Source organism: Staurois parvus, unplaced genomic scaffold (genome assembly GCF_062004578.1).
Source record: "Staurois parvus isolate SC_StPar_1 unplaced genomic scaffold, SC_StPar_1.0 ptg000249l, whole genome shotgun sequence".
NCBI lineage: Eukaryota > Metazoa > Chordata > Amphibia > Anura > Ranidae > Staurois > Staurois parvus.
This window is the reverse complement of record NW_028318045.1, coordinates 10,648,578-10,669,257: the sequence shown is the minus strand read 5'-3', so window position 1 is coordinate 10,669,257 and position 20,680 is coordinate 10,648,578. Positions and strand designations below refer to the sequence as shown.

At 40.9% G+C, this 20,680-nt stretch overlaps 1 protein-coding gene and 1 pseudogene across 1 annotated transcript in view; one reads left to right on the top strand and one right to left on the bottom strand.

Moving 5' to 3' along the window:
* ATXN10 (ataxin 10) overlaps positions 1–20,680 on the top strand; it is a 129,242-nt gene that overhangs the window by 58,023 nt on the left and 50,539 nt on the right. The window contains exons 4-8 of the mRNA XM_089680763.1: positions 716–812; positions 2,037–2,201; positions 13,865–13,945; positions 17,687–17,852; positions 17,948–18,056. Coding sequence (XP_089536889.1) covers positions 716–812; positions 2,037–2,201; positions 13,865–13,945; positions 17,687–17,852; positions 17,948–18,056 — 618 coding nt within the window. The remainder of the gene's footprint in view (positions 1–715; positions 813–2,036; positions 2,202–13,864; positions 13,946–17,686; positions 17,853–17,947; positions 18,057–20,680) is intronic.
* On the bottom strand, positions 12,825–12,940 carry LOC149459769 (U2 spliceosomal RNA; annotated as a pseudogene).

Genomic DNA, 20,680 nt, shown 5'->3' with positions numbered 1-20,680 from the left:
TAGAGCAGGCAGAAGTACCAAGGGAGCTGTACTTGACCCTGACATATATTCAGGCAGATTTGCCTAATGTAGAAGAGAGCCTGCATGTTGGTGGGGGGGTGAGGGGCTTTGGAACAACATCATTTTTTACTGTAACTGCATGACCCTTGGTAAGTTTGTACTTGGAGTTGGGCTTTAAAAATTTACTTGTACCTTGGTGGAGATTTCTGAGCAACTCAGAAGCAGGAAATAACAGTTACAGGGGCATTCTGTACACCAACAGAAGGCCTCCAGGTTGCCATGTTGCTTTTTATTTGTTTACATTGTTGAAAAATTACAGTGGCTGCATTTTGAAATTGAACTGTCAAAATTACAAGATTACTGATGTAGCAATGTTATGTTATAATATTATGTTTTGTGTTTCTTTTTACAAAAGTGTTTACTTTTAATGAAAATAGAGTTTTATTTCACCAGTTTCTAATGAGTAAAACTTTTTTTTTTTTCTTTATCCATTTCCTTTTTAAAGATTATACCTATTGTCTCCAATCCAGTGGTGTCCAAGCTTTGGAGGCCTACAGATGTAAGCCTGGGTTTCACACCTAAACAATTTGGACTCTACTGCCTTAAAATTTCCTACAGAAGCCTCTTGAAAACTGGTTCTTGATGTGGGCGCATAACTGCATCAGACTTTTTATTCCCTTGTTTTAATGAAATAATTTGCCTGTTGCCTTTTCAGCATTCCGCTGTGGCCTTCAATTCCTTGGCAATGTCGCAGGAGGGAACCAGGGTTCCCAGAATAGAATCTGGAATCACGCTTTTCCACAGCTCTTCCTGTAAGTCTGAACAAGCCCGTTTTCCATCTAGCGCACTAAATCCCTGTCTTATAATTAGCAATTTTGTGGCGGGCGCAACTTGTAATCCAAGTGTTCCTCTATTGATAAGATTTATTTGCTTTCTATGTTTGGAGGTGAGCCATAGAACAAGCACAAGTGATCCTGATAATGATAAGTATTATCTGTATCCTGCTGTGGTTCAATATGGGCAGACAAAACATTAAGCATATGATATGAATAGACTGTGTCCGTTGTGATAAAATTCAGGAGAAAACTAGTTGTAACTGTGATAGCTGCGTATTTCATTACTTTTCTGTTTAAGAGATATAGTAGAAGGTGAGAAGAGATCATTCCAAAGTAAAAGGGATATCCCATCTTAGACAGATGTCCCTAGAACAGGTGTCTCAATTGCAGGATTTCCGCTCACCATCTGTTCCAGTGAAAGCTCAAAAATGTTGGATTTTACACCTTTTTTTTTGTATTGGAGGCAATGGGCACCATGACCAATAGAGTGGGTGAATCTCCCTAGTGGAGTCACAGAGTGGATTAAAAACCTCACAGGTTCTAACCCTTTCCCACTACATCTTAACTAACCTAAATAAAAGGTTTGACTTTGCACATACTTTTAAAGGGGACCTAGTTTCAAATGTTTTTTTTGGATGTCGCAGTTCTGGCTGAAAGTCTGTAGGCCCAGACATTTGGGTATAGATCACCATGAAAACCAATCAAGCTGATTGCATGAGGTTTGTTTACCAACAAGCCTGTTGGCTAAGCTGTCACTGCGCCTCATGCAGAGGATTAAACTGAGCCTTTGATAAAAAGGTCTTAACCCTTTAGTGATGAGAAATCAAAGAAACTTAGATTGTCAAACCAAATTTAGGCGTGTCCCTATGTATCAGTTACTATAGCTCTCTAGATAGATATGTCAGTTTGACAGTAGGATCTGCATATAGACAGCTGGTGCAACTCCTCCCATCTGTCAGGCCTGTCTTTTGGTCATTTAACCAATAGGTAAAGCCTCCAGCCTTTTTTTTAATACACTTGTGCAGTAAAAATATAAGAAGGACATGTGTTTTCACCCCATTCTGTTTTTTTTTGGTGAGATTCTTGAACATATGTTTGCTTGTTAGTGACACTGTGATTAAATATTTATATATGGCATAGTGGAATTGATTGTTAATGTGATATATTATTAACAGCTGTTTCTTTTTTTTCTGTTTACAGAAGCTGCCTCATACATAAAGATGAGAAAGTTGCCACGTATGGTTCCATGGTGCTTTTCACTTGTATGGGGGAAGACAAAATGGCTGATCTTATGGTGCCTGCAAATCTCAGGGTTGCTGTTCATGTTATCACAGCCTACAGCAAGTGGCCATATGCTGAGTGGATGTATGTGTTCCTTTTCTTACTTTTACTTTTCAAAATCACTTTGTTGTAACCTGTCTGTCCTACACTATATGGCCAAAAGTATTTGGACACCCCTCCAAACTATTGAGTTCAGGTGTTTTCATTGAAGGGTATTGTTAATGCTACAGCATACAAAGATATTTTAGGCAATTGTACATATCTAAGCTTGTGGTAGCAGTTTGGGGAAGGCCCTTTTCTGTTACAGCATGAGGGATCCCCTGTGTACAAAGTTTGATGTTTAGGAACTTGAGCAGCCTGTATAGAGCCCTGACCTCAACTATACAGATCACCTTTGGGTGGTTCCTCCCTCTGACCTCAACGTCACTATAGGACACAGAAATTTGTGCAGTGGTGGACCAGGGGAGCAACACTTCTTCAAGTGTCTTTTTCTGTCCTGGTCAGTATTTAATTTCTTCTTTCTTTTGCAGAGTCATAAAATTTGGCAACTTTTTTAACGGTTTATTGAATGTCTGTAATTAGAATTTGGTGGCCATTAACATTCCAGCTCATGAATAATAGCTGCAAATACTAAAATGCAGATAAGGAAAATCTGTTTTGATAAAGCAGCTGTATGGCCTAGATTCAAATCCAGCCGTTGTTTCCCCTGTTACCGCTTCATGTTTTGTTTGGGTAGCCTGCTGCAAAAGAATGTGGCCCTAATCCCTATTACCCCAGGGACCTCCACTTGGTCCTCTGAAATACCTCTACCAAGATTAAAAGGGAAGGAGAAATTGCATGCTAGCGGAGGTTTTATCTGAATGAATGGCTTGAAGAACAGAAAATCCTCCCACTTCAAAAACAAAAAAGAAAAGAGGGAGAGAAGGTTGTTGTTTCATGATTGTTATAATCACAGCCATGGCCAGACTTCCAGATCCCACATCGTTTTCGTGGGAGCCAGAACATGCCGGTCAGTTCTGTGCACTTGGCTAGCTTGCCATACAGATGTACACTCCGCTAACGCCTCTCAGCCATTTTTGAAGTTAAGGTGTGGACAATGGTGGTATTGTACCAAACTGGATGGCAGCCTAAAAATCAAGTACTCACTTGCTCAGTGTAAGTGGAGACAATGAGTCCTCTTAATCGTTCCTCTTCTCTTTGGTCTTCATCAGGGGTCTCTTTGGTCTTTGCTTTCATCTGTATGTGTGGAATGTGAGTCACAGTGATGTAGCAGCTGCATTAAAGTGGAAAACATTTTTTTCCATCTGTACCCTAATTAATGTGCCTTAGTTTATGCTATTGTGTAGAAATCAGTATTCTTGGTTTTTCTCAGTCCTGATCTTTTTAAAGTTGCTTTGTGCTATAATACTGGCACCACAATAAAATAGTGACTATTTTGTAACTGCAGAAGCGAGCATGTGTGCATTGGAGGTGAAACCCTCCAATGACACCAGCTTCTCTTTCCGAAGACAATTTTATGATATTCTCACAATTTTTATTTTATTTTTTTGTTAATGGGTTAAAATGAACTGGTTACTTCTTTTCTAAACCTTGTCTTTACACTGGTGCCTTTACTTTTGGATAATTTTGTAGTTTTTAAAGTCATGTTAGCCCTTGTAATATATACAGGGATACAAGGAACTAACCAAAAACCTCTCCCTGCTTCTTTTATTTGTCCTGGCCAGTGTATATATTCCTTTGCCTGCTTGATATACTGTAGCTAATTTAAGGGAGGCAGGCTGCAAAGAGGATTTGAGAACAATTAAAATAAAAAACAATTACTGCGAGCTTCCACAATACAGTATTTGCAAAGAATCTTGGGCTTACTGATAAGATAAGAGGGAAAACATGCCTGTTCCAAGTTCCATTCGCCTAGTACCTCCAGTATATGGGTGCGGTGGGATCATGGAGTAGCCATTTTCCATAGTGGCAATATCGCATTGTTAGTCTTAAAGCAGTATTAAACCCAAAAGCAAACCTTTAATTCTATAGCAGCTTATAAAAGCGTAGATATGATGGTTGCATTGGTTTTCTTGTTTAGGCTTTCTTTCTTTTATTTTCACCTGGTGACCCATCCAGTAAGTCTTGTAATTTTTCAACAGAACAAGTTCTGCAAATGTATCAGAGTATTGAGACAAACCATTTATCACTGACAGTGGCACTTACAATGATTCTCAAAAGAGAAAAAAAACTGTTGCTGTAACTGCTTGTGTAACTGTAGTGTGAGTTGGAGTTTGGCTTCAATTTGTTAGTGTATCTAAATCCGCTAGTCCATCTAACACTACCCTCCCCTCAGATTAACGATGCTGCTTTCTGCTGTGCTACCTGTGCTCCTTCATCCAGAGTGGGGGCACTCTAATACAGGATGTGTGTTATTGCCAGATCGTTGGGTGAAAAAAAAATGAATGCAGCCAAAGATTGGTAAGCTGCAATATATTACATCTTTAGTTTTGGGTTTAATACTGCTTTAACATATTCAAAGAAACAAAATGAGCATAATAATAGGGTGTCCTTATTTGACCATCGTTCCAGTTTAAGCCACGTCATTGGTTAGCGGATTTGACTTTGTGACAGGTTCTCTTCAGGACTGCTTACATAACTAAAGATTTATAGGACTTTCTTTTGTGCTCGTTACCAAAGTCCTCTACAGAATAGAGCAGCTTTTATTTTCATTATAATTTTCCATTAGTTGTTTATAGCCGAAACAGAGTTCAAAGCTTCCTGAAACCTCACAGGCGGCAGAACCTAGCATTTATCTATGAAAGAATATTAATCCTGGTGTATTAAATGGTAGATCAGAGCAGCTTATCTCCAGCTTCTGGACCACTTGTGCGTGTTTCCTCTGAGCCCCACCACAAGTGGCTTTTATATTCTAGTTACTTATTAAGCCACAAAATAAAATGTTTGCTTTACAAACAATTCTGCTTCTTAGCTCCATATCGTACCAGAACAATAAATCTGTACAAAGTGGCATGGTTAAATGACTGAGCTTTAAAAAGTGCCAGTTGCACACAGAAGAACAGATGTTTTGTGGACAGAATCGCTGGTGCCTTAGCTTCGGTCCACACCTGTAGACTTTTCTTTTTTAACCACTTGCCCTCCTGAGGATTTACCCCCCTTCCTGACCAGGCCTTTTCTTTTTTTGCTATTCGGCGCTGCACTATTTCAACTGGTAATTGCATGGTCATGCAATGCTGTACCCAAACAAAATTTATGTCCTTTTTTACACAAAGCTTTCTGTCATAAAAAATATCCAAAAAAAAAATCACATTTCATCATAAATTTAGGCCAAAATCTATTTTTCTACATGTTTTTGGTAAAAACAAAATCCCAATAAGTGCATATTGATTGCTTTGTGTGAAAGTTATAGCATCTACATATGGTATAGATAATGGAATTTACACAGCTTTTACTTTCTGACTGCCTGTCACATTTCTTTGCTAAAATACCAGGGCAGTACAAACACCCCCAAATGACCCCTTTTCGGAAAGTAGATACCCTAAGTTGTCTGTTGAGAGGCATATTAAGTCCATGGAAGATTTATTTTTTCCCCACAAGTTTTTAAAAAGTGACAAAAACATTTTTTTTTGTACACAAAGTTGTCATTTAAATTATATATTTCTCACACAAGCCATGGATATATATGAAATTACCCCTAAATTCTGCTACTTCTACTAAGTATGGGGGTAACACATGTGTGAGACTTTTTGGGAGCCTAGCTACATACAGGAGCCTGAAATCTGATGACTACTATGAAAGCCTGAAGGTGCGTAATTTCCTCATTTCACTTCCTCACTACCTATCACAGTTTCGGAGGCCCTGAAATGCCAGAATAGCACAACCCCCCCCCCCATGACCCCTTATTGGAAAGTAGCAGCCTGTGGGCTGAATGAAAAAAATAGAAGAAATCTCTGCCAGAAAAAGTGTGTGGTATGCCCACCATTAAAATATACCGCCCTGCATCCACCAACTTTTTTAATGGTGGGCACACATGAAATGTGCCAAAAAATATTATAAAATATATATGCCGAAGCATAGGGGCCATCCACCCACTGGCTACCCCAGGCCCCCATGCTTCGGCATATATGCTCTTTTTTTAACTGCGGATGGATGAGAAATCTCATCCAACAGCACTGCACACACCTACTTATGTATATTCTGAGAGCAAGACCTTGTTGCTGTCAGAATAAACAAGTTGGTGCTGCAGCTGAATGACATTCTTGCAAAGAAAACAGAACTGGTTAACAATAAAACCGTAACAATAAAACAGTAAAATTGTAACAGTAGAACAGTAACAACGACAACAAAAAAAACTATAACTATTTTTGGTTTTTAAAATTTTATGACCTTGGATGACATCAGGAGCTTACATATATTTATGCACATTATATTATGCGTTCCGGTGAGTGCGCATTTTTTCTACACCTAAAAAGGACAGAATATATAAGCGCTGGGTTGTGGTACAGATGGATAGCTGCCAGCATAAAGAGGAAGAACCTCATAAATGTGGAAATATGCAGTGCTAAAATACATATGCATATAAATATGAATGTTGATAAACATGATATTAATAATAAGGCATGATGTTAATAATAAGGCAATATTCCCAACTCAGCGTTTAACAACGCCCAAAGGTGAAAAGACCAGTCATTGGAAAAATTCCCTAAGGTGCATGTAGTGACATAAGTGATATAGTCAATATGGTATAAATTACGACGTCCGTGATTGCTGTGGCTGTGAGAATAGGTATATAATGCACTAACCAGATAGCACAAATGATTGTGCGTTGGAATATATAAGACCTACTCCTAGGTGCTCAGGGAATGGGAACTCTGCATGCGGATGAAGTCGTCAAGGCAGGAACTAACCATCAGGTGTCATCCATCCAGGACAGGTTACCAGTCTCCGGCAATATAGATCTCAGCCATCAGGACAGATTACCAGCCTCCAGCAATACAGGTTTCAACCATCAGGGGGATCATGCATATAAGCATAGACCAGGTTGGAAAAGGCACCTTAGGGGAAGGGGGGCTCGTTGACACAAAGAACGAGCCAGAGGAAGAAAAACTCCAATAGTGTAGTAATTTATTAATCCAAATGAAGGTGACATCAAAAAAATGCAAAAACTGACACTTACATCCAAAAAGATCCAATATGGCCGCCGGCCATGTAAGAGGCTGTGCGATGTGTTGGTAATGGTTAGGGGCACCTCCCTAACGCGTTTCATGTAAAACACACTTTTTCAAAGGGAATATGTATTTAGCGCTGCATATTTCCACATTTATTTATTTTTTCTACACCTAATCGCACCAGTACCGAGTTGACAGAAATCGTAGAACTCCTTTGACTACAATATCTCCATGAACACTTATAGTCACCTTATGAACGTTGTTTATGTATCATTATATGTACCTAATTTTAATATATTGATTTTAGTGCTGCACTTTTCTTTTATATATTGCACATGCTCAGTTTTCATTGTTTCTATGCTAAGCATTTCCTCTTTATCAAATCTAAGCAGCTCATGTGACTACAGAGTCACACAGTGGTAAATGACAGACCACTCCCTTCCTCCTCCTCCATGCCCAATAACCAGCTAAATAAAATGGGGCTGGGATATTACATCTTGATTGATGGAGGCTTTACCTCCCTAGTATTCCAAGGCAGAAGCTGGAGGGGCGTGACTCACCTTGTGACTGGCAGAAATCCGTCCACATCATGCTATTGCCAAAAATAATAGAGATTTGATTTCAAATATATATTTGTTGACAATTTAAAGTAGTAGTAAACCCCGTCTGACATTTGTACCTACAGATGAGCTTATAATAAAGCCTACCTGTAGGTAAAATGAATCGTACACAAGGGGGCACCAATGTCAGTGTAGAGGGTTAAAGATTTATTGGTAACAAGAGGTTAAAAACTACTAAAAAACGTAAGAAGAATAATAGCATGGTAAAAGAATGCCTTTGGTAAGCCCTCAGTCTGTCAGTGATATGAAGTTGGATCCTGGTTGTGCAGGATGAGCAGCGATGCAGCCGTCAGTGTTCAGCACGGCAGAGTGTTTTTTAAAAAACGGCGCCGAAACCAGCATGGAAAACAAGGAAGTCAGGACCTCAGCAGGCGTCCAATGGCAGGGAAGGAACAGGGTCAGGTGATGCGTTTCAAAGCACTTGCTTCTTCTTCAGACCTGATTTGCTGTAGGGTTCTCTGGTGTTTTATAGGCAGAAGACAGGAGGGGGCGAGATGATATCACTCTAACTGGCAGCTGGGGGAAGATGTCAGCAGCTAGGATCGGTGGATGGGAATCGGAGCAGGCATATACAATAAAAAAGCAGTAACTGGCATAATGTTTTAGTGTGGTTTTTCACATAATGGTAGCAATGTCTTTGGTGAACATTATTCATGATAATATAGAGCTATATGCAAATAAACGGGGGGGGGGGGGAGAGAAGAGCAGGCGCATGCAGGGAAAAAAAAAAAAAAAGTAAAACGAGGAGGGGGTGGGCGGGGGGGTTGGGGCAAAGGTGAAAAAGGAAATGCTGGAAATCTTGCTAATAATACAACGGAATGATAATTATTTTATTATTTGGCAAAGGGCATGGCAACCCAAAAGGGGGCTTTTTTGTCATGGACCAAATTTATGGTAAAACAGAGTGGGATTAGATGATAAATAAACAGATTAAAAAAAAAAAAATATATATATGTATGTATCTATGTGTGTGTGTATGTATGTATATGTATATGTGTGTGTGTGTGTGTGTGTGTATATGTGTGTGTATATATATATATATATATATACAGTTGCAAGAAAAAGTATGTGAACCCCTTGGGATTACGTGGAGTTTTGCATGAATTGGGCATAAAATGTGCTCTGAACGTCATCTAAGTCACAACAATAGAAGAACACAGTCTTCTGAACATAATACTACACAAACATTAGATGTTGCCATGGTTTAATTGCACATAACATGTAAACATTCACAGTGCAGTGAGGAAAAAGTATGTGAACCTTTGGACTTAATAACTGGTTGACCCTCCTTTGGCAGCAATAACCTCAACCAAACGTTTCCTGTAGTTGCAGATCAGACCTGCACAACGATCTGGAGTAATTTTGGACAACTCCTCTTCACAAAACTGTTTCAGTGTAGCAATATTCTTGGGATGTCTGGTGTGAATCGCTCTCTTAAGGTCATGCCACAGCATTTCAATCGGGTTGAGGTCAGGACTCTGACTGGGCCACTCCAGAAGGCGTATTCTGTGCTGTTGCAGCCATTGTTTTGTTGAATTACTTGTATGCTTTGGGTCATTGTCCTGTTGCATCACCCATCCTCTGCGGAGCTTCAGTTGGCGGACAGATGGTCGTACGATTTCCTGCAAAATGTCTTGATAACCTCTGGAATTCATTTTCCAATGACAACAATCCGTCCAGGCCCTGAGGCAGCAAAGCAGCCCCAAACCATGATGCTCCCTCCGCCATGTTTTACAGTGGGGATGAGGTTTTGATGTTGGTGTGCTGTGCCTTTTTTTCTCCACACATAGTGTTGTGTGTTCTTCCCAAACAACTCAATCTTGGTTTCATCTGTCCACAGTATATTTTGCCAGTAGTGCTGTGGAACATCCAGGTGCTCTTTTGCAAACTTCAAACGTGCTGCAATATTCTTTTTGGACAGCAATGGCTTCCTCCGTGGTGTCCTCCCATGTACTCCATTCTTGTTTAATGTTTTCCTTATTGTAGATGTGTCAACAAAAATGTTAGCATGTGCCAGAGATTTCTGTAGGTCTTTAGCTGACACTCTGGGATTCTTCTTTACCTCATGCAGCATTCTGCGCTGTGCTCTTGCAGTCATTTTTACAGGACGACCACGCCTAGGGAGAGTAGCAACAGTGCTAAACTTTCTCCATTTGTAGACAGTCTGTCTTACCGTGGACACATGAACATCAAGGCTTTTGGAGATACTTTTGTAACCCTTTTCAGCTTCATGCAAGTCAACAATTCTTGATCGTAGGTCTTCTGAGAGCTCTTTTCTGCAAGGCATGGTTCACATCAGACAGTGCTTCTTGAAACCAGTAAACCCAAAACAGGTGTGTGTTTTTTAAGGGCAGGACAGCTGTCAGCAACACATCCAATATCATCACACAGATTGGAGTCAAGGTTGGCTCACTCCTGGCTCCAATTAGCTCTGGGAGAAGTCATTAAGCTAGGGCCTCACATACTTTTTCCTCCCTGCACTGTGAATGTTTACATGTTATGGCCAATTAAACCATGGCAACATCTAATGTTTGTGTAGTATTATGTTCAGCAGACTGTGTTCTTCTATTGTTGTGACTTAGATGACGTTCAGATAACATTTTATGCCCAATTCATGCAAAACTCCACGTAATCCCAAGGGGTTCACATACTTTTTCTTGCAACTGTATATATATATATATATATATATATGTGTATATGTTTGTGTGACGATCGCGGCGTCAGACCCTCAGCCCTTCTCACCAACTCGTGACCGAAGGACTAGCCAATCTAAAACCGCGCTGTCACGTACGTAACAATGCCACACTCAGCTGCATCCTGCACAAAGATTTTCCAGCTAATGGACCACAATCTATGTACCTGCAGCCTGAGAGCGAATGTTACTGGGTCAGGTTAATTACGCAATTAACCCTTCACACTGCCACCACCGCCTTTTTGTAGAGAAAAGGAGGAAACTCTGCAATATTGGCAATAACACTATGATGTTTGAATAATCGTCTGTATACCACTGTCACTGCAGGCAGAGGTATATAGAGGTTTAAAAACACACAGTAGCGCTCTTCAGAGACAGCGATTCTTAGTTTGCATTAAAGAGCTTTAGAAACCGAGAAACAGAAACAGTTTTCAGAAAATAAGATTTATTACTAAAAAGGTCAAAATGGTGCAATAAACGTATTTACAGAAAAAGATGTAGCTATATATAAATACAGAGAGCAATAACACAGCAAAGAGATAATGAAGTTTAGAGAGATAGAGTACTTGTCAAAAGTTCTGGTTTAAGCAGATCAAGTTTCAGAGCAAAAGGGTACTGTCTCCCAAGCTGGTTCTGATGTTAAAAGGGAGAATTCTTCAACTTATTTCTCCAAACCTGACAGCCTTTTTCTAGGAACTCAGCAGGGTGTCTCCTTACAGCAGAGAACCAATTGCCTCATTTGGGGAGGGGTGTTTTAGGCGAGGGACTCAGGCTAGAACCAAAATCCCTCCAAGTTATACCAGGGTCAATAACCTTCCCTAGGTACATGTAACATTCTATCCACGGGTAGGATAATTTGCAGAATGATATTCTGAAAGTCCAGATACCAGTTATGACATATCTGCTTGGGACTGTTAAGGAGATATCGTTTTCTGCTCTCGGGTATACGTAATCCAGGGGTGTAAGATATCAGGCGACTCGCATTAAGCTGAGCTATCCAAATATGTGTTTTACTTTTATGTAATTATTTCCTACATTAAGATATGAAATTATAGGGTATATATATATATATATATATATATATATATATAACATAGGAAGGGAATAATGAATCAATAGGTGAATTCATATGTGTGTGTATAGGTGGGGAAGGCCTAAGTGATGCATACATGCGTATTGCATTGGGGTGATCATGCGTTTTGGATATAAGTGAGGGAGTGTTTTAAACGGGTTCTGTGTCAATGGAGATGGCATCTGGTGAGGGGCACAGTCTAATAGGGTGGTGTTTATAAGACAGTGTGAACTTTTGTTTCCTCATTTAACCCACCAGGGGCTAGTGTATTGAGAGTGTAGATCCAAAAAGTTTCTTGTTTTTAAGTCCGCAAACGTGCAACTATAACGAAAAAACCCGTAAATGTTCACAAAAAAAAAGTGCAAGTGCAAAACACCACACGAAAAAGTGCACTTAGGGGTGTGCTGTGTCCTACCCTTAAAGGGGCTTGGACCGCTTACCCTGATCCCCCGGGGCACGAAGCTCCTGACGGGGACAAGGTTCCCAATTGGTCCTCCTGGCCAAAAGGCCTGGTGGACCACCGTTCCCTATGCCCAGCCGAAGCCGGACATCCAGTACTAGGCAAGGAGGCTCTCCCGAAGAAGAGCCTCCTAGGGATCAGGGGAGGAAGGAACCGTATGGCCACACATCCTCCCCCTAGACTTCAGGGTAGGCCCGAGGACCCACACCCTCCATCCGTGAAAAACACACACATAAGTAAAGTAAAAAGTGACAAAACGTGGGAGTGCATAATAAATAAGATAAAGATAAAGTAAAGAAAAAATAAAAAAGTGGTACCGTGCCGAATTGTGCACAGACCAGGCCCTGAGGCCCGTAGCAAAAATTGCCCTGAACTTATCCAAAAGACCTGGTCCTTAGGGCGCTGTGCAAAAAGAGGTGAAAAACAGTGGCCATGTGTCATCTTCACACCGTGGGGTCCCACACCCAAGTGTTACTAGTGACACCCCTGAGAGCGTCTTCCCCAGGGGGCACTGAGTTTGCGGACTTTTTGCGTCCCCAGCCCCTGGCCAGACCAAGGTAGATCCGTCCAAATCAGGAGGTACTGGGTCTTTCCAGTCTTCCCAGAGGAATTACTCCCGGGGCCCCAGCTTAACTCGTGGCGCTCCCCGGTTTCTGTCCCTCCGGTACTAGCCTTCCGGACCCCCATCATACCAGTGAGGGTACTATACAACAACCATCCCCGCAAAGCTAGAATGGTCGGGAGCACCCCCACTGGACACTGATAAGAACAGATACTACACTTGATCTTAGCCAAAAGGCCGAGAAGCGAAAGTTTCTTGTTTACGTAGGCGTTGGATACGTTCAGCTGTGGAGGTGGTGTCTGGTCTGGAATGGAGTCAATGATCCAGACTTTAAGATTATGGATGGACTTATGGTGGAATTCGGAGAAGTGTCGTGGGACGCTGTGTTTGGGGCGGCCGTCTTGCACTAGACTGTTCACCGAATCTTTTCCTGAGGGTTCTAATCGTGCGGCCCACGTAAAGAAGGCCACAGGGGCATGAGAGGCAGTATACCACGTAGCTGGAGGAACAGTTGTAGAAAGCTGTGATGGGATAGGTTTTGCCATTGCCATTTGCAATGCATACTAGCAAATTATAACATTGTCTTGCAGGGGAAAATCTTTTTTTTTTTTTTTTTTTTTTTCTTAACTACCTTTACTACCGCTTTAAAACTATTAAACTATATTAATAATTTATTTTTACTCTGTATCTGAAAGGCTTTTTGTTTTTCTTTTTTTTTCTTTGAACATGAGACCAGCAGCAGAGGGCTAAAAGCTCCTCCTGCTTATGTATGCAGACAGGCAGGGAAAGAGCTGGGTCATGTGCCAGCTGTATATCGATTAAAAAAAAAACAAATTGCAGCATCTTTTTCTTATATTAAAATAATTACAGCGCCATCATCCACATACAGAAAGAGAAGGGATAAAGTAAATTAACAGTGTGTGTTTAGTATCACTTTAAAGCTGAATGACTAAATACACAGATGAAATACATATAAGGGAGCTTTTGTTTTGTTTTGTTTTTTTTACCAGCCGAAGGTTTGATTTGTATATCTGTCCATCTATTTGCCATGCCTTTAAGCATCTGGTAGTCACTGAAATATCAGTTTTGAGCGGACTAGCTCTTATGTTTGTTTGTGATCCTTACCCTGAATGACATTATTCTTAAATGTCAATTATTTTGTTTTTCTTGCAGGCAGCTGATTGTTACAGACCGCTTCCTGAGGTACCCAGAGCTGCTGAAACAGATTTATGCCAGTCTGGGCGACTCTGACAGGTAACGCCATGCAAACCAGTGTAACATGATGCATGTATCCCACCGCAATGTGCACCCTGTTTGCCTTCATTTAAAAATTTGTGGTTTGAGAACTGGCACAAGTTCCCTAAGTACACGCTTCCGTGCCTGTAATGGTTTTAAGCTGGTTGCTAAACATTACATGTTGGCCACAAACTGGCATTGCTTTATGTGAGATTACAGGATCCAGGTTGGCGCCATTACTGTGTGTGAGGCTTAGCTGATTTAAAAGGAAACTCTAGCCCAATAGCTAAATACATAGTGGAGTCCAGTGTACAGGGAACTACAGTTCCTTGTGGAGCTCCCAAAACCAAGCTTTTAGCTCTGTACCTATGCATCTGAACACTGATCTCTGTGCGTTGTTTTGATCGCAGTAGCTATCTCCAAAGAATATTGTGGGGCTGATTTCAGTCAATAGCATGTAAACCTAATTTGGCCATACATGTGAAAGTCTGATCATTCTATCTAAATTTTATTTGGATTCTCCAATAAATATTACACTAATTTCAATTGACTGCTGGAAATTATAGTTAAAAAACCTTGGTTGGATATACAGTTGCTTTCAATTACAGATTACTTGACTTTGTTCTTGTTTTTGTTCAGTTTTTATCCTTTCACTATTATTCTTTTAGAATTAAACCTACAGTCAGGTCCATAAATATTGGGACATCGACACAATTCTAACATTTTTGGCTCTATACACCACCACAATGGATTTGAAATGAAACGAACAAGACGTGCTTTAACTGCAGACTGTCAGCTTTAATTTGAGGGTATTTACATCCAAATCAGGTGAACGGTGTAGAAATTACAACAGTTTGCATATGTTCATCCCACTTGTTAAGGGACCAAAAGTAATGGGACAATTGGCTTCTCAGCTGTTCCATGGCCAGGTGTGTGTTATTCCCTCATTATCCCAATTACAATGAGCAGATAAAAGGTCCAGAGTTAATTTTAAGTGTGCTATTTGCATTTGGAATCTGTTGCTGTCAACTCTCAAGATGAGATCCAAAGAGCTGTCACTATCAGTGAAGCAAGCCATCATTAGGCTGAAAAAACAAAACAAACCCATCAGAGAGATAGCAAAAACATTAGGCGTGGCCAAAACAACTGTTTGGAACATTCTTAAAAAGAAGGAACGTATCGGTGAGCTCAGCAACACCAAAAGACCCGGAAGACCACGGAAAACAACTGTGGTGGATGACCGAAGAATTCTTTCCCTGGTGAAGAAAACATCCTTCACAACAGTTGGCCAGATCAAGAACACTCTCCAGGAGGTAGGTGTATGTGTGTCAAAGTCAACAATCAAGAGAAGACTTCACCAGAGTGAATACAGAGGGTTCACCACAAGATGTAAACCATTGGTGAGCCTCAAAAACAGGAAGGCCAGATTAGAGTTTGCCAAACAACATCTAAAAAATCCTTCACAGTTCTGGAACAACATCCTATGGACAGATGAGACCAAGATCAACTTGTACCAGAGTGATGGGAAAAGAAGAGTATGGAGAAGGAAAGGAACTGCTCATGATCCTAAACATACCACCTCATCAGTGAAGCATGGTGGTGGTAGTGTCATGGCGTGGGCATGTATGGCTGCCAATGGAACTGGTTGTCTTGTATTTATTGATGATGTGACTGCTGACAAAAGCAGCAGGATGAATTCTGAAGTGTTTCGGGCAATATTATCTGCTTGTATTCAGCCAAATGCTTCAGAACTCATTGGACGCCACTTCACAGTGCAGATGGACAATGACCCAAAACATACTGCAAAAGCAACCAAAGAGTTTTTTAAGGGAAAGAAGTGGAATGCTATGCAATGGCCAAGTCTGTCCCATTACTTTTGGTCCCTTAACAAGTGGAAGGCACATATGCAAACTGTTGTAATTCCTGCACCGTTCACCTGAATTGGATGTAAATACCCTCAAATTAAAGCTGACAGTCTGCAGTTAAAGCACATCTTGTTCATTTCATTTCAAATCCATTGTGGTGATGTATAGAGCCAAAAATGTTAGAATTGTGTCAATGTCCCAATATTTATTGACCTGACTATTTCAGTTCATGAAAGCTAGTTGACCAAATACATTAATGGTAGGTTGCCTTTGTGTGTTAAATGACTTTACTCTAGCAGTTGCTCATGCATTGCTACATATATGACTAGCATTAAAGTGATTGTAAACCCTCACTTTGTAAAATAAAAACAACCCATTCAGGTTAAAATAGAAAAGAAAGGCAAAACATTTGCATATAGATATAAAAAAGGAAAATAAGGGATTTATAATTTATTTTATAAGTGATCACTTTCCCTATTTTTTCAGCTGCAAGAAGGCTGGTTTGCATCAGATGTAGTCCGGTGTTTTTTTTTTTTTTTTTTTTTTCCGCGGCAAAAAAATGCATGGAAAAAAGGTGTTATGGGTTCCAATAGCATAGTTCACACCAGTGCAGTCAAAAAAATTAGAACATGATGCATTTTTTTCTGCATTGAACTGTACCTGGTAACAAGGCAAAATGCAGAAAAAAAGGTATCATAACGCATTCAAACGCATAAAACATGCACTGGAACACATTGCAGAAAAAAAAGGAAACTGTGGGAAAAAAAGAGAAAACAGGGAAAAAACGTACTGGAACACATTGACAACACATCAAAACCATGCATGCAGGAACACGTCTAGAGTTTGTTTTTTGGTGTGAACCGTAAGCAAATATGCATCCAGTGTGCGTTTTTTGTGGTGTGCACCGGCTCTTAAGAGCTGGGAGAGGAGAAACAGCATTGATCTGCCAAGTGAAAGGCTTTTCAGGGCATGTGAGTCTGATCGTTTGAGGAGAGCACACAGTGTTTCAAGCACAGCTAGAGAACTGACTGGTGTGTTCTCCTGCCTAGTGTTGTCAGTTTTTAGTAGGAAAGCAGAAGGGATTGGCAGGAACACCAGGGATTTCACACAAAGGAAACAGTACAAAGAGAACAGGATACTTTTTCATACAAGTACATGGTACAGCAGGCACATATCAGGAATATGAAATGTTGGGTTTACATATTCTTTAAGTCTGAATCTAAAACAAAGTGCGAACCTCAGATGAAATATACAATATTTCATTGATGAACTATAGCAGTGATATTAGCAGAAATTATACCATTAATGTCATCCATTTTTGGAGTATACAGTGGATCATATTATCAATGGTCCACAGTCTTCAAGAAGAAATGCAAATTTTCCCAGAAACACTCCAGCCTGGACCCTCTAGTTGTAGCCTTTCTCAAACCGGGTTCAATGATACTAGGTTACTAAGAATTCAACAGTGGGTGATTGGGCTTGATGGTGCCTTAATAGTTCTAGGGCAGATGTCACTTGGCAGAGCCAATGGTGTGGGACTAGTGGAGCCTCTCCTCTCACTACTCAGGTAATTATCTATTTACACCCATGATCTTTTTAGCTGTTTGGAAGGGAGGCATTCTTTCCACTGACCAAAAATGTTAGATGGCATTCTTCCTCCCTCTGACCTCCATTGTAAAGGAGGCCATCTTCCCATTAACCACTAATGTGAGAGGACACTTTGCCCATTGACCACCAATGTAAGGGGACTTTTCTTCACTGACCTCTGAAGTATGGGTGGCCCTTTTCACAAATCACCAATGTTGGGGCCCTTTTTCACTGAGCAGCAATAAAAGGGGTCCCTTCTCCACTGACCACAAATTTAATTATATAAAACCGTAATCTTTTTCTGTAGGGTTGTTCTTCTAGAGCTGATAATGTCAAAGGTGAGTGACAAGAGTCCACTTAGGGTGGAAGAATTGGCCAGCTTGCAGGAAATAGCTGAATTCCTCTCTGAATGCTTCCAGAGTCAATGCAGAGCTGTGCTGAAACTGGCCAACTCCACACACTGTGATGAGCAGGTAAGGCCGTTATTGTAGTATTTGATATACTGTAGTATATGATCTGCCATCATATTTCTGTGCTCAAATCATAGTTCATGATTTTGTTTCTGCAGGAAGCTGCTGTTGTAGTCAGACTCTTGGATGTCCTCTGTGAAATGACCTCAGACAGTGAACACCTTACCTGTTTACAGAGCTGCCCGGGATTACTGGTCACAGTTGTTGGTATGTAAATACAATACATGAAATTATAATGCAGCTCCTGACAGAGGTGTAACTAGAACATTCAGGGCCCCAGTGCAAGAAACCATGAAGGGCCTCCCTGACCCACTGGTCCTGGGGCCCTTTCCTCCAGGATCAATGCCCTTCCTACTAATCCAGAGGCCATTTACGTCTGTTGTGGGGTCCTTTATTATGGTCCTGCAGCAGAACCCTCTCACTTGTTCTGCAGTGCCCCCCTTCCCCCAGTGGTGGAATGCTGGCACATGGTCGCAAGTGCCACCTTTGCAACCCTGGTAGTTCCGCCATTGGCTCCCGATATATACTATATAAAACTTTGATTAGTTAAACCAAATGTGTTTCTTGTATTTGTTTGCGTAATCTCTTTGGGTCCTTTTATTCAAGGCAGCTTTTGATCCTTAAAGAGTAACTCCACTTTTATAGAGAAAAAAACATTCTCCTCTGATGTACATTGCAAGGCTTTTAAAAAACTTTGCTGCAGATTCCTGCCTTTTGTTATTCTGAAGAAATAACTGTTTGTTTCTCTGTGTCCATACAGAGTGAAACTGTATGAGAGTGGCTTTATAATTCTCAATCAGCTGCTCAACCTACAGGGCTCTAATGAGGAAAGTGGCAGAGTCTGCATCCCTTTAGATGTGATTTCCCTTTGGGAGTATCTCACCAAAAATGACATTTGGTGATTGCCAAAAATCTGACTTATATCTTAGTGCAGACATCTGGGAAAACCGGTAAGCTAATCGCACAGGTAGAAAATTTACATTTTCAGGGGGTGTCCTGCACCATCTCTGTACAGAATGCCTCGAGGTAGCCATATTACATTGGATTTTTACAGAAAATTACAACGCTGCAGATTGAGAAGGAAAGATACTTTTTAATAACATTCAATTATAATATGACTTCAATCTCGCAATTGTATATGCTATATTTTTTTTTATTTGCAGTTTTTTTTTGTTTTTTTTCCCCTAGAAAAATGGAGTTACCTTTCTTATAATGAATCTGTCCTGGCCAAAATGGTATCTACGGTGACAATAGTCCTGAAGTTCAAGACCAGACTGCTTGAATTTGGTCAACTTCCTGCTATTGAGCTGGATGGTGCTTATTTAAAAAAAAAGCTACTGAGCCTGGTGAAAAATTATTGGCTGAACAGTGACTGCTTCCTATCAGATGCAATCACTATTTGATATTTTTAAATAAAACCTTTCCATTGTCCCTGCATACCTTATGTTAGACCCAGGGATGTCATCATTGGGTCTCTGTGCTTATCTTTGCAGTGTGGGCAGATCACTACTTCTAGGAGGGGCCTGCAGGGTGCTATATATAACTCCCTACCTCAGTACTTTTTTCGAACACCCTCGGCCCTGCTGCATGAAGTGAAATTGCTTTTGGGAGGAGCTATGCAAATATGAAAATGTTTTGATGGGTAGATGTCAGTCTGGAGTGGGCATTCCAAGACAGGCTGTATTTGCATACACTCTGCCCTAGGCAAGGCCTACATGTGATGGTGAGCCTCCATGATGGAAGGAACTGAAATCCAATGAATGAAATGGATGGGCCAGGAACAGTCAGGTTGTGGAGGAAAGCTCTAGATGATGTTGGACATCCTGTAGCTAGGAAATTTGCTCCAGCTTCCAAGGCACACTGGGAAAAGCTCACAGTGTGCAGTGAAATCAGAGTAGGCAGTTTCAGTACAGGAGGGGAGCCTGTAAAACAGTGCAAGACTGAAGGAATCTCTGGAGTTCATCTTTAAAGCATTCTGTGTGATGATGTCTATAGACACTTATAGGGCAGCTCAGCCTCGCCCCCTGATCTCTCCTCACTGGATATGATTGACAGCAGCATCAGCCAATGGCTCCTTCCTGCTGCCTCCATGTCTAGTGAGGAAGGAGAGAGAGGTGAGCACCGTTGCTTTCAGGCACAGCACTGGATCAAGATCAGGACCAGGCAATTATTTAGGGTGGGGGCTGGGGGGAGCAACATTTGAAAGTTGTGGTTTTTTTTTTTTTTTTTTTTTTTTTTTACCTTTTAATGTAGAGCATGCTTTTAGGTAAAAAAACAAACAAAAAACCCTTCACCTTTAGAACCACTTTACAATGTATTATTTTGACTGTGTTCTCTTTGGAGAGAATCACTTTTTGGCAATAGATTCTGACAGAGACTCTAAACTTTTCCCTGCTCTATCTAAAACAGAATTTAAAAAAAAAAAAAAAGTTTTGGGCTGGAGTTTGGTTTTAAAGCTTACAGCGGAGTTCCACTCACCCTGTCAAAAAATAAAAGTCAGCAGCTACAAAAACTGTAGCTGCTGACTTTTAAAAAACAGCCACTTACCTGTCCCTCAGTCCCGTGGTGTGTCCCCCGCAGCCCATTTCACCGGCTGTCCTGTATTCCAGGAGGCCGGCATCTTCAGTGTGGGGACCCGGCTGTGCAGCTTGCGGCTTTACAGCTGGGTACCCACTACACATGCGCGAGTAGTGCTGCGCTTCATGAATGGTCCTGTAGTCTTCTGGGACCTGTCACATGTCCCAAAAGACTACAGGGAGGGAGGACACCTTCCGCTTCCGATCGCCTAGGTGATCGGACCAGAACCGGGAGCGAGTTCCTGTCAAATTCGG